General features: G+C 43.5%; 1 protein-coding gene across 2 annotated transcripts in view; it reads left to right on the forward strand.

Annotated features, from left to right (window-relative positions):
• TSC1 (TSC complex subunit 1) overlaps positions 1–14635 on the forward strand; it is a 302457-nt gene that overhangs the window by 175206 nt on the left and 112616 nt on the right. For both annotated transcript variants that reach the window (XM_086924753.1, XM_086924752.1), the window contains exon 10: positions 2810–2912. In XM_086924753.1, coding sequence (XP_086780879.1) covers positions 2810–2912 — 103 coding nt within the window. The remainder of the gene's footprint in view (positions 1–2809; positions 2913–14635) is intronic.

The raw sequence follows: 14635 nt of genomic DNA on the forward strand, positions 1-14635 counted from the left end.
TGGACATTTGATTAACGTGTGTTATTAGCACCTCATCATCCACGCGTGACTCCGCCTTGGCGTGCGCAGCTGCCATCTGTCTTTCGATAGATTAGTTTGCCTCTCTATGTGCTTCAATTCCCTCCCCCACCCCAGATCGCGTCAGTCTGCTGACCTCCACTCCCCTACCCCCTAAACTGCAGCAGGTCGCGCGATCACTTTAATCCGTTTCACTTTCACTAGAAACTCATATCGCATTGTTTCAAGCTGGTGCAGTTTTAAACTGTTAAATCCTGTTCCAAGAACCTTGGCCGGGGAAATACGCCCCGTGCTGGGTTGTTCTGATGCGTTGTAAAGAATGGAAACTATGTTACACTTGTGTGCGGAGCTGCTTGGTAAAAACACTGGTAGTGGTTAACAGGCCAAATCGGCTAATTCTACGAGGCCATGGATACAATGAAGTTTGATGTCTAGCGGGCTCGCACTTATTCTGATTTCTCTTGCGTTTTACCACTTTTCACTCCGCTGCCATTCCATTGTAAATGTGCCGGTGAATGCTGCTTGAATCTTTCTGGTAAATATAGTGAGACATAATTTGTCCATCTTGAGCGCAGCATCGCTGTGCACTATGGTACTTGTAGTGTGGAAGCCTATATTGTATAGTGATACTGATTCCGTGAAGTCTGTAAATTATGGCTGCAGGGCATGCAATATTTGTCATTATCTGCCATTAAAGTCTGTTGGCCTCTGAAATTAGGTAAGTCCTTGGTTCACAGTGTTGATTTTTTAAATAAAGTATGCTTCCTTTTGCATCAGTCTTGCCTCAACGTCGCCTCCTCTAGGGTTGGGCTGAAGGGCATGTAGAATAGTCCACTTGAAGTCTTTTTAGGTCTGTGCCTGGGCAAGACTGCGCGCATACGCAGTCGAGCTGGCGAGATCTAATGAGGTAGGGTATTTTCTACTAGCGAGGTTAAGCCCTGCCCCTCTTCTCCATTGGCTGGCTTCCTAAATGGTGGCCAGCCATTGGAGAAGAGGTCCTAGTGACCTTCTTTCTCGCTAAGCCCCGTCCTTTTCAGACTGGGTTCCTTGTTCTCTATGCCCTTTATTGAGGAAATGGCTCACTAGGGGGGCTGAGACTGTTTTGGTTTTAATGTGGGATTTTTTATGTACTATTCGCAGTTTTTTTTTTTAATCTATTTATTGAATTTTTAAACATACAACAACTGCAATTACTTTTCCAGCAATGTCGTATTTAGGATATTACAAAATTACGTGCCCTGACATAAAACAACTCATTCTTTTCTGTACGAGTACTTGCCTTATTTTGGATTTTGAACCATGATATGCCCCTTCGCTCATTCACATTTCGTTTTTCCAATATACATGTTTTCAAGTGGACACATAAATGCGTTTACAACATTTTTCGTCCTGCAGTTGAAAAACTCGCTGTGTTTCCATTGGATATAGCCTTTTACAAATGTGGAGCTTTCTATACTCTGTGCACAGGCGATACAATTTCCACATTTGTTATGTTCCTGAATTGGCTTTAGATTCCAATGTGAAACCAGATCTCTTTTTTCAATGTATTGATTACTATCTGCTCACACAATTTGTGTGCCTATGCTGGAAATTCTGAAATTGTATCGCCTGTGCCCAGACAAACCAGCATTGGCATAGCCAATAGGTCTCGCCTGGGACCTTATAAGTGTTTAGTTATCCAGCACAATATCCTTGGTGCAACATCAAGTGTTGCATGGCTACACACTTATAAAGTCTCAAAGGCAAGACCTATTGGTTATGACTGGCTATGGCCTGGTTTCTGCAAGTATTCTCGTCATTTGGTAGCCAATAGTTGCATTGTAGTTGACCACCTAAACGGTCCTGGCTTTTACGACCGAGATCATTTTCTGTGTGCTTTTTACCATTTGTGTTCTTTGTCACCAATCCACCCAATTCTTTCACAATCCGAGAAAGATTAAGTGCATGCTTGGTTATGACAAAGCCTCAACATCGCAGGGTACGTAACTGAAGCGTCACAAATACTATGTAAAACTCTGTAAATGTCCATTTGTTGCTTAATATTTGGTTCACCCAGTCTGTGGGCGCAGCCAATTGTGGTGATAAGGTCATGGAAGCATAGGGAAATATATATTGTCAGGATCTCAAACTTTGGCCAAGGAGAACTACGAGATTGAAACTGGGATCTACTTGTTGCTCAGAATGTATGTAGTCAAATGACCATGTCAATGCAAACAAGAATTCGCATAGCCAATAGGTCTTGCCTTTGGGACCTTATAAGTGTTTAGTTGTCCAGCACATTATCCTTGGTGCAACAACAACAAGTGTTGCACGGCTAAACACATATAAGGTCCCAAAGTCGAGACCTATTGGCTATGCCAATGCTTGTTGCCTAATGGGAACGGTCAAGGCTCCACTCAGGAAGGCTCCAGGGTACTGGCGAAGATGTGGTTTGACCTGTCTCACCTTTCTGTTTGTGATTCAGATTGGAACAGGATCAACTAGACTTGGTGTCTGGGTCTTTTTTGTCTCTAAATCGAATCATTCGATGTGTCCAGTGGAGGCCAAATTTGGAACATGGCCTTGTGGTGTTTTAGGACCACTTCAGTTTTGGCTACATCATGATTCCATAGGGTTCAAAGTGATAATGGTCACAAAAACCTGGGTTCACCTGAAGAGCCAGTATAATAGCATTGGTTTTTATTTGTGCTTCTGTTGGAGATAGTTTGCTGTAGCAGCGCGCTTACTGTTAATACTTTAATTTACACGCAAGATACTTGTTCTTTATGATTCCTGTTTTACTTCCTTGCAGGATTCTCTTTGGAGCCCGTCCACCCTTTGCGGTCTGGCCACCCCTCCCACTTCACCAGTGAATGGGACTTCTCGTCCGTCCAGCAAAGCCCCCCTCATACCTGGTAATTCTCTAACTTTAAATGCACTGTGAATAGCGATGTGCCGTTTTGAGTGAAGATCTGAGAAAGAAGTAATTAGTTTAAAGGCTTTAGAAAGAAATCCAATTCAGAAAAGGGGGTGGTGATGAACAGAGTGTTCGAATTAAGCAGACCACTCTTACCCAGTCCAAAGATCAGGGCTTGATCCATCACCGTTTTTTAGCTCACTGCACCATCCCAGCTCAGAACCTGGCTATATGCAAATTAGTCTGTCCCTGGCCCAGTGCATCATGGGAACAGGGCAGACCAAACTACCAAGCCAATTCTTATACTGGGAAGGAAACAAGCTTCCCGGGGACCGGTTTCTGGCATTTCAGCCGTCTTCGGCCCGGCTTTTAGAAAGTAATCCAACAGCCATCAAAGGCTATTCTTAACTAGCATGATCAATGGCCGATGCAGAGCTCATGAATGGCACAGGCTGCTAGCCGGGCAAAGGCAGCCCCGTGTGAACACGCAAATGGGAGATGCCAGGATATGTGGGTATGCATGTGCTGCATGAACAGGTGGTATTGCAAGAATGATGGGTGACTCCTCTGTCATGTAATCTGGCCCCATGGACCTAAACTGCCTATGCCTACTATGACTAGTACAGTCTGAATGCCCAACCCCTCTTTCGACATATGTCTCTGAACTCCAGACCCTGAAAAATAAGCTGTGTGCAACACTGGCGTGAATTGAGCAATGCCTTTTGTATTCCGAGACGTGTTGAAGATTCACAAGCAGTGCTGAGGCAGCATGATCACACTGCAGCATTCAGAACCCAAGAACTTGACTCTGGCAGCTTCCTGAAGTCCTAGATTTAGGGCATTTAAATGTGTCTAAAAAATGCTTGTTCCTGTGTTTTTATTTTTAAGAAGTGCAAAGACCGTGCAGAATGGAAGACTTGTCGAGTGGTGCCATCGTAATCTCTGGTGTTAAAAATAGAAATGAAACTGAACAATACAGAGCGATTTTGCTAGAATGCCAACCTAATTATGCTTTAGATAAAGCTAAATTATTCGAAATGTAAGTGAACCTTAAGGGACCCAAGATTGAAAATAGGTTTTCCATTTAGTTGACCAGTGCTGGCAGGAAGCAAAATAACTTTTTCCTTCTCAGACTTCCTAATTTAATAGGAATTCTAAATTTGGCTCTAGATAGACAAATGTTATCTCCTTTTGAACCTACACATAAAGCTACATTAAACCATCTTACACTAAAGACAACCTTTTTGATGGTGCTAACGTCATTATAGAGGATCTGTAAATTACAAGCAATTGGTATTCTACAGCCTTATTTAAAGTTGGGCAAGGGAAGCGTGCAATGGGAATAAAACTAATATGCATGTCAAAATTGATTTTGAGTTTAGTTTTCATGCGAGTCGAAGTATGTAGTTGCAATGTTTGTACTAAAAGCAAAAAGGGCTCTGAGCGCTCAAGAAGTTAGTCAAGCTGTAATGTGTTACATGGAGGAAACTACATAGTACAGACAGATGCAACATTCTCCCTAATATATGGGATGATTACTTCGCAGCTTTAACATGGATAACCTCAGATCTGTTCTCATAAATGGCAACATTAAAATCCACCAATGGGCCAGCAGCTCACAGCGTTCACTTCTCTGCTCCAGAGCTCCAGCCTGACTGCACCTCATCCAGACCTCTAGGACCTTCCTGAAGCTTAACTCCATCAAAATAGTGTCTGCTGTTCACAACTATTAGTTCAAACCAACATACCTCATCATGAGCCTGAAGGGATATGACATCATCCCCTCCTTGCAAGAACTCCACTGGCTCCCCTTGCCAGCCAACAACATCTTAACAACCAGCTACGTCATCTATAAAGCGATCTCCAACAGCACCCATGCTTATCTGACTGATGAGCCCTGTGATTCTTGGCACAGCTGCAGCCATGACTTGGTGAGACTGGAGACAAAGAATTGCAAAACAGAACAAACAATGCAGCAGGCCTGCTCCTCTGTCAGGATCTGGAACAGCATCCGGGTGTTCATCAGGATTGTGCCTACCCTTCTCCAGTTCAGAAAAGAGCTTGAGATCCGTCTGTTTAAAGAACACTACATCATGATGCTGGTACAGGACACTTTCTGAAACAAGCTACCCCTCCAATCTCGCGTTAAGTGCATCTTTGACTTTGCCTGTACCACACTCCTCTGTCCTCCTTCTAGATTATGCTATGTGAATAACTACATACATACATAATATGAGGAGTAAATCCGTTACAAAGTGAACTGTTGCAACATGGATTGTGCAGACAAATAATATATTCGTTATTGGTAGGAAAGGCGTTATTGAATTAGACCTGAAGCATGCTCAGCAAGAAAAAGGGATCGTTGGTTTACTTCGAAAGCGTATCTCTTAATGGCATCTGATCGGCAGCTATGTGGTCATCAGCAGATACGCTTTAGACACTTTTGTTGATATTGAGACTAGAAAATATCTCCTGTAGGTCAGATCCTGCTGCAACATGTTTGCTTACTACCCAGTGCACAGCTTGTGAATCTAGAGTAGGTTTATGTTGCAAAATAAACAACTACTTCTCTCTGACAGTAAGTTTGCATTGTGAAAGTTTGATAGGTTCAGGAGTTAAACTCCGGCCTCCCTGGTGAAGGGGAGGAGTGCATGTTACACTTTAAACACTAAAAGTATTTATGTAGTCTACCACTAGAAGGCAGCTTGGTGTGGTGTGGTGGGTGTGGTGCCTTCTAGTGGTGGACTACATAAATATTACAGAAATATATATACACACACACACACACATTATGCTGCCTTCTAGGCATGTGTGTGTCTGTGTGTGTGTCTGTGTGTGTCTCTGTGTGTGTGTGTGTGTGTGTGTCTGTGTCTCTGTGTGTGTGTCTGTATGTGTCTGTGTGTGTGTGTGTGTGTGTGTCTAGAATAGTTTGAAAACTATTGTTACAGGAAATTAGCTTTGTTCTTTCACTAAGAAAATACAAGGAGAGCATAGCATTGGCCCTAATTTACAAGGAAGGTGGACCATGCCATTCTTTAGTGCATTCATTGAACGAGGGTTCCCACAAATGGAACAAGCATTTACAATGCAATGATCTCGGCATTGTTAAAGTTAGAGCTATTGGCATTGCTCATGACATTATTTTTATTTATGTTTTTGTTTTTAAAACATATAAATAAATAGCATTGTCATTTAAGTAAATGGTACGTGATAAAAATATCACAACCTAACCAAGCGCACAGCGGACTGATTAATTATTTCCACCTATTCAAATTCTTTCAATAACTCTCTCTTTACACATTAATGACTAGTATCACTTGGTTTTCACATTTATTTGTAATCATTTATTCAATTGCTCATGGAATTTCAATGATTATGTACTGCGAATGTTAAGCCTTACATTATTCAATTGCATTAAATCCAAAAAGATACATTTGTTGTATTAACAATCATACAACCAAACATTCAAATTTCGACAATCGTTGAAAATGTCGGCCCGATGCATTTCGGGACCTCGTCCCTTCCTCAGGGGCCTCTGTAAAAGATCACAAGCAAAAATCCATTTTAACCAAATAGGTATTTTTTGTTTTGGTTAATTCATAAATGCCACTTTTCAGTTTTGAGTCCACCGTCCTACTTTTATCTCCAGCCATTTACTAAAGCTATGCATTTTTATTCCCTAAGCACGTGCTTTGACTTTTACACTTCATGCTCTGTCTTAAAAAGACCACAGTGAGTGTCAATTGCTGTTGCGTCATTGTAACCTTCTCAATATCTACCTCCAAATACATATGCCTGATGACAAAATTGCTATGTTGCATCATTACGCTGTAACAACATTGAAGAACTTTTCCATGTTTTGTGCCAATGTTTACCATCAATCACTTCAAAAACAATGTAAAGATACATCATTACAAGCACAATTGCTGCCGTGCATTGTTGGACAAAACACTGTGACGTAACATTTCACTGTTTCAACACATCAAAGTAGTAACAATAAAACAATAAACACTCGCAGTTTAAACAGGTTTTTTTCCAGAGAGCCTTGCTGTGTACGAGCAAACTTGTTCAACAATATCTGTTTAAAAACAATATAAAGAATATTCGTTCAGGATTTCTAGCCCGTTTATCTCAATTACTCACTACGCTGTTTTACGAATTTACCAGTGTGTTTACCGTAGCCGCGTACAAAATGACAACGTGTCTGAAGCGTTCTCACAGGAAGCAGTCCGTAATGAATGCACGTTTATCCGAATGTTTTTTCTGAAAGAGACAGGGAGTGTAAACGACCGCTTAACGTAGATATTCCAATTTACGCAGCAGTGCATGGGTATTCTGTGTGTAAATAAATTTACCTATACATTTTTCCGCATAATTATCATTACAAGACAGCTCATTCAAAAGAGAGGCAGAGTCCGTGGTATCTGAGTCATACGGGCTTTAATGGACAATGATCAATGATGATCCTCGAGGATGGATATCATGTTCCGTCACCACTAAGGTTCGGGAAGGGACAGTCAACGTTTTATTAACATTACACATTATATATAGTAAAGTAACATAATTGAATCCAATACAGTAGGCGTAACAGGTGAAAAAAGACAAGATAAGAACACATGTGCGTAAGAGGAGGCGTGAAAAAGAGGCGTACACATGGGCGTACACTGTACATGTCAGAGAAAACGTCACAAGAATCGTCACATGTGGGTGGATGTAAAGTGAGAAGTTGCAGGATCAGCAGAAACCCTTCGCCTATATGCGCGCGCAACTAGCATGACGTGAAAATGGGGGCTTGTGACTTTAGCACTAGTGGAGTAGACTGGTGTCTGGAGTGTCAGGGCAACCTGTACCTATAGCATATCTGGTATCTTATGTTTGGAGGATGTAGTGTCTGAAGTAAAAGGTCTCTCGGGCAGGGGCCATCCCATACTGAAAGCTAGTGCGTGCATACGTGTCTGGGTGCAACGTGCGGAGCCATGGTCCTACCATGGTAACGGAGTCATTAAATCACTTGCAAGGAGGACAGAAAAGGCCGGGCCCTTTGCTCTGCAGCCGGGAAGATGTTTACCTATTTCACTAGACTGGAATGTGTTTTCGAGGAGGCTGAGCAGATACCTGTAGGCAAAACATGAACTTGGCAGGCAGTCCAGGCCGAGCCGGGCACCGCCGCGCTGGCAGGAAGTAAGGCAGGGGTCAGGGATGCGTGCAGCTTTCGGAGACAGGAGAGATGAGGCAGAGAGGCCTCGTTAAGGGCTTAGCTTGACTGGGTCAGGTAACATGGAGAAAACGTGTGCGAATTTCAGAAGTGCACCACATAAAGACGGTGGCAACGTATGTTTAGGAACATATTTAACAGGCTTTCTTGGTATGGTTGGATAGCTAACATGTTAAGGATGGATGCAAATGTATTTGCGTCTCTCTAACATGAACAGAACAGAAGTTACACGACATACAAGGAACATGGGTGCATGGATAGGGTGCGAGTTGGGGGACACTTTGGCTACCTAAAAATTTCTATTACCTCAATTCTATGATGGTACTTGTGGTTACCTGCTTGGCTTGAAAGACGTAGCCGTCTGTCTATAAAAAACACAAAACAAAACCTGTATAAGCAGCCGAACTGTGCACGCAGTCCTATTTCAAACGCGTGTTTAAAGGATTTCCCGAGTTAGATAGATGAAAGGAGCTTACCCGAAGGTGTACTCAAACACGCTTATAGTTTGCACAAGTTCTCTCGCCGGTAGTCTGCCGCTTTACTGGCTAATATGAACCGTTATCGCGAGTACTCTTAATAGGGTCGTGATGCTTGAAGCTGGCTGGTCACATAGACATAGAAAGTGGCTACGGGTACCGTCGGCCATGTTAGGGTGATGAAAGTGAAATAGTATGCTTACAACGCACTGTATTGCGTGTAGTTGGAGAAACCAAACTGAAATAGTATGCCTCTTTGAAAGGGGCGCTGATGCTTACATTAATCACCGTCGTTCATGACAACAATACTAAATTAAATAAAACCGAATTGAAACTTCTCAGCGCATGTGTTTACAATGCCAATAGCTTAATCTCTCGCAAATGCGAGACCTATTGCATTTGCACCCACACACAGAGCCACACACACAAAGCCACCCACACACACATACAGAGCCACCCACATAGTCATTCACACACAGCCACCCACACACAGCCACCCACACAGAGACACACACACAGAGACACACATCAATACTCTACTCCTTTAAACTCTGCTCCACTGACACTCTACTCCACTCGATGCCACTACTCTACTCTACAACTTTTATGCAACTCCTTCTATGCCACTTTATTATTATTATTATTAATAAACATTTATAGAGCGCATGGCTATCCTCGGGCATCCCAGCGCTAAACAACTGAGTAGAGAAACCGATATTTTTAAGCAGCTATTTGTTAGAATAACCCTGTTTTTAAAAGCTTCCGGAATGGTAGGCTGTGCGTCAGCACGGAGGTGCAATGGAAGCGTGTTCCACAGTTTCGCCACATTATAGACAAAGGATCTTCCTCCGCATCGTGTCCGCATGATTTTGGGAACTGCAAGATTAAGGTAAAGCGATCGCAGATTCCTCTGAGGGCTTCATGCTGCTTGACTCCACGCTGACAATCTACACTGCTCTGCTCTACCGCACTCCACGACACTCAACTCAACTCTGGCACTTTACTCCACTCAACACTACTTACGTCTATGCCCTTCCACTCTACGACACTCCACGCCACACTCCTTTACCCCGCTAACAGCATACACTATGATGTACAACATTGCTTTCAGTGCTTTAATGAAGTCTGGGCTAATGCAATCTCGAGATGCTACAATTAAAACATTGGCAAAGCCAATAGCTCTTGTATAGGGGGACCTATTGGCTTTGTCAATGTTTGTTTTAAACATACCTTAAGCGATTTTTCTAATGCATATATTAAAGCAGGCTCCACAGTAGGCTTCATGTAAGTGTTATTATTGTTACTTGATGAAACTTTGGTACACCCCATGTGCAAACTGCAGTGTTGGTCACTTGACTACACCCTCTAAACAACTCTCATTGGAACCTGGAAAGATATGGGAACAAAGTACACATAGCTATTGCAATTCAAATAACGTGATTTACCTTATCACATTCCCTTGCCTAAAAAGATACGTGGGCATGACCACCCGTAAGGTTAAAACACGTATCTGCGAACATCGTAGCAACATTAGATGTCGCAAAACAGCTACTAAAATGAGTGAGCATTTCTTACAGCAAAATCACACACCTAACGACCTACATTGGACCATCATCGAAAAAGTCACTACCAACAAGAATACTGCCAGCGTCCTCTTTGAAAAGGAACAACGTTGGGTCTATAGATTAGGAACCCACTTAACAGGTCTTAATGACCAGATCCCATGGTCCTCCGTATTAAGACGTTCGTGTCTCCTCTTTGAACTCATGAGCACTTCGTAATCAGCTGGTGAACAGTTCTACTCTCCACCTGCCTCTTTGGGCAATAACATTTGCCAATATACCACTCTGGCTTACCTGAAACTAACGAGTACCCGCTAATTTTTAATCTTTACTTATTGTTTTTCAAAGTCACGTTGTTCCCAACTCTGCTAATAATAATTTTTCTACATAATAATTTTTTATAAAGATCTCCAATTCTTTCAAGAAGTAAATTACTTCAATAGAAATGCTTATCATACATTTCTCGTCAATCCTTTACCATCCAAATACAATTTGTAAACAAGCCTCGTACTGCCGAGACTTTCAGTCGCCTCTTCAGCGCGCTTGCGTTCCAGGCCTCGTTCTGGTACACGCAAGCGCGATTGGCAGACAACCCAAGCCTCAATTTGGCTCTCACACGGGATTGGTTGCTGTCATCCCGACCGCGCCCACGCACTGGCCGGTTGCTTTCTTTAGCGCTTCGCTGCTTTCCGGAGACCATCCACGAGGTCCGGTAGCAGGAGACGCTAGGTACCGAGCGGGTGCAGGGCGTTGCAGGCGTAAGAACAGCCTCCATTTACCATTACAGAGCTGGTTCTCTTTACCTGTCTATCCATAATTTCACCATATCTCTGTCCTTTTGTAGGCTGTGCCATTGTCGCCCCACCCTCCTCCCGAGACCTATGGGGCTTGGATCCTTTTCTGTACAAGTGAGAATACCTTGTTATTATGTAAGCCTTAGCTACCTGGTAATCTATACCAATATGGTATACACACTCCCACGGGCCTTAACCGTCTGGCCAATTGATCGCAATTCACTATTGTTACAACCACAGTCTGATATTTTATCGGACAATTTTTCTTGCCATTCTGCACGCTGAAAGCATCATTTTTATGATCTTAAACATAGCATATATGGCACAAACGGTCACGTCTTCTTGACTAGCCAAAGCACATTCAGAGAGTAATTCTTCCAGACAACAACACTGTTGAGATCCCTCTAACTATATGTTTGTCTTTCGTGTTTGTATGTCTTTGTTTATTCCAGACTATACAGGTTCCTCTAGAGCAGAGGTAATCCCCACAACTTGATGGTTTGTTTATTTTTTTGCAGATTTTTACACATTCAATTTTAACTTTCACGTCCTCTGGTAGGGTGGACCTTAGCGCGCCCACACCGCCGAGGTACACAAAAAACATGGTCCTGAAGAAAGCCCAGTAACTATACACATAAGGGCTGAAACATGTCGACCCCACCTTGAGTGGAAATATAACCAAAAGATTAATTGGCACATTTCCCTACACATATTTTAACCTCGTCAGGCTGACCGTTGAATAAAAAAATGTTCTTTCTGGTACAGCTTTTGACAATTTCAACCTCACTTATTTTCACATCACTATCACAAACAAAACCTGCTCCGCAGTAATCTGGCGTTGTAGCACACCAGGGAGGCATTCGGCTTCTCCTGGTGGGCCCGATGATGAAGCATGTCACCACCCAGGGTGGTGAATGAGGGCTTCTAATAAATCCCTGCAAGACTTCCAATGCGAATCTTATAGGAAGATCTGCATCTCTGAACCTGTGCTAATTTTCTGTGTTATTTTTGACACTCTCTTGTTGTTTAACTAAGATTGTCTGGGGGACTGAGGGTGTCCCTTTTTCCTTCTCTCTCATATTGTTACTACTACTACCTACATGTTTGGTATCAAACATGTTGGATTCATACCCCAACACAGTTACCGGTGTTGGAGGTATGATTCTGTGCACCAGGGGGCTCCTCCAGTAAGTCCCCGTGCTCCGGGTAACAGCCTTCCAGTGTCTGCCTGCAAGCTAGTGCTAAAATCAAGCCCAGACACAGTTCTGCCTTCCTCCTGATGCTGTGCTGAGCTCGAGAAGGGAATGGTAGAACAATAAGGTTCCTGCCACAGGGAGGTGTGACTACCTCCCAGACAGGACTTAGTGTATTGGGCCGGGTGGGGGCGCTTGCCAGCGCCACCAGACTGCTTTGAAGGCCACATTTGGTGCCCTCCTTCCAGTTCAGTGAGCCCTTGGAATCCGCTCTGGCTCGAAACTGAACAAAAGACATGGGAGTATCCTCAGTTCAGCCCCTCCTCTGAGAGGAACCCTTGAATCGTTCCAACCCTTTCCCTAGGGTGCATAAGGGCGTACCTGTGGGTGGCTCTTCATATTCGTTGTGGGACAAGAGTCGAACCCGAAACCACTTCAACTTAGATTGTCTGGTCACCTTGGACTTCGCTGGAATTTGCCTGGAACCAAAACTGCACCAAGGGAGACTCCTGCTTTTCCTGGTCTTGCTGTTCTGCAAGTCTTCATCGTCTGTGACTGTGCTTCATCCAGGTTCATCTCCAGGCCTGTGGGCATCAAAGACAGCCGAAGCAATTTCCCTTGGAGTGAAGGAATCACTCCCCTGCATCTGCAGGCACCACAACAAAGCTGACTGGTCTGCTGCTCCTGACATACCACAGTCATTGGTCTTCTGTGCCTCCTGGTCACCCCAGAGTGGCATAAACTGTCCCCTCTTCTGGAAGGTACTATTCTTCAAGAATCCATCCTTGAATTCCACCAGACTCTTCCACCTTCCTCACCAGCGGCATCTTTCCTGAAGTCCTCTTTGGTGGTCTACGGTGGTTTCTAATGTCACTTTACACCTATGCACCTGGAGTCCATGGTGTAGGTATCCTGGTTCTTGGGGTATCCATTGGTGGGGTGACTTTCCAGTCATCTGTCTTCCACTGGGTTTCTTCAGAAAACTTTTCCTTGAAAACGGCAACCTCGACTTTCCCATTGACTTGCATTGAATACGTGGCTGTGGTTCCACTCTGCCACAGCCTCCGTGGGGTTCCTGGGTACTTACCTCGGGTGGTTCCTTGGGTCCCCAACTCTTCTAAGTCTCCTGGGTCAAGTCCCAACTTTGGTCGCAGTTCTTTCCACTTCTTTAATGTATGGTTCGGTCTCACCTCTGGATACCACTGTGTATTTGTACCTACTTACCTGTTTACATTCGAAATATTGTGTTGGGATCTCCGGGTAGGAGATATACCAATGTGCTAGTGAGTGTGTATAATAAATATACTTATTTTTATAACTACACCATGTGGTTCTTTTTCGTTTAACCTACACTTTATGATTAATTCTGGTAAAACAAGCTGCTTAACACTCCTTCTGGGCTAAGCCTGAAGGCTGCTCTCCACAGCTACCACTTAGAGAACTTTCTATAGTTTTCTAAGACCACTAAAATCACCATAAGGGTTGGCTGGATTAGTGCAAGGTGCTTCAGCCAGCCTCCTACACTTGATGTCCTCTAATAGGATTCACTTTCTCATATAGCATTTTTTGATGGTAGCTGCATGGATCAGACATCTGATAGTGTATAAATGGTTTCTATAAGACACTCCCAGTAAATCTGGCAAAAAAGATGGGTGCAGCTCCTTGAGTGGAGAAGGGAAACAGATGAGAGCATGAGCTCCTATGGGTGGATCTGAAGAAATGACCAGAAAGACCTGGGGTTGGGGGTGGGGATCCAGGTGGTCAGATCTGAATACTCTTACAGCCAGGAGGATGACATGCTTCATCATCGGGTGCTCCTTGTCGAGCTGGCGCTGCAATGATCGTCAGGCCTCTCAATGGGGGCTCTTTAGCAGAGATCTTTTGATCTGGCCTTATTGTGGGTGCAAGTGAGAGAGTATAAAGGTGTAGGGTGCTGCACAAGTGGTTAAGAATCTAAGAAACCAAAGAATGGTTTAATGTTGCGGTCCCCTTGACACAATAAAAACATAAGGGTTTTCGGTCGTAATAATTTACTTGGATAGCTATATGAAATGTGAGCGGCAGTCAACATGTTTCATACCTAATTATTCCTACCCTATTACGGATTGAAACTAAAAAATAATTGTAGGTATCCAATCTAAAACCATGCTCTTGCACCTGCTGCGTTGCAGGAAGAAAGATCCAAGCTGTGTAGGGAGAAATGGTGAAACAGCCATAAGAACATGCCTGTTTCGGCAAGTACAACAACAAAGTTTAGGGACCCGGCACAACACTGCCCATTGGTAAAGTCAGACCCCGTAGTGGCACTTAAAGGTATAACATCGTTCATCTGTGGTTTATGGTACATATGAGCATTCATTTAAAAGAAACCTTTAATAAGCAGTAATGTGCGGTGCGCATTCCACTAATACCACCCTCTATTCTAGTAGGCTTTAAAAAACGGGCAATGCAATGTAAAACCAAAGAGCCCCCACTGAGGGG

This window comes from Lissotriton vulgaris, chromosome 5 (genome assembly GCF_964263255.1).
Source record: "Lissotriton vulgaris chromosome 5, aLisVul1.2, whole genome shotgun sequence".
Taxonomy (NCBI): domain Eukaryota; kingdom Metazoa; phylum Chordata; class Amphibia; order Caudata; family Salamandridae; genus Lissotriton; species Lissotriton vulgaris.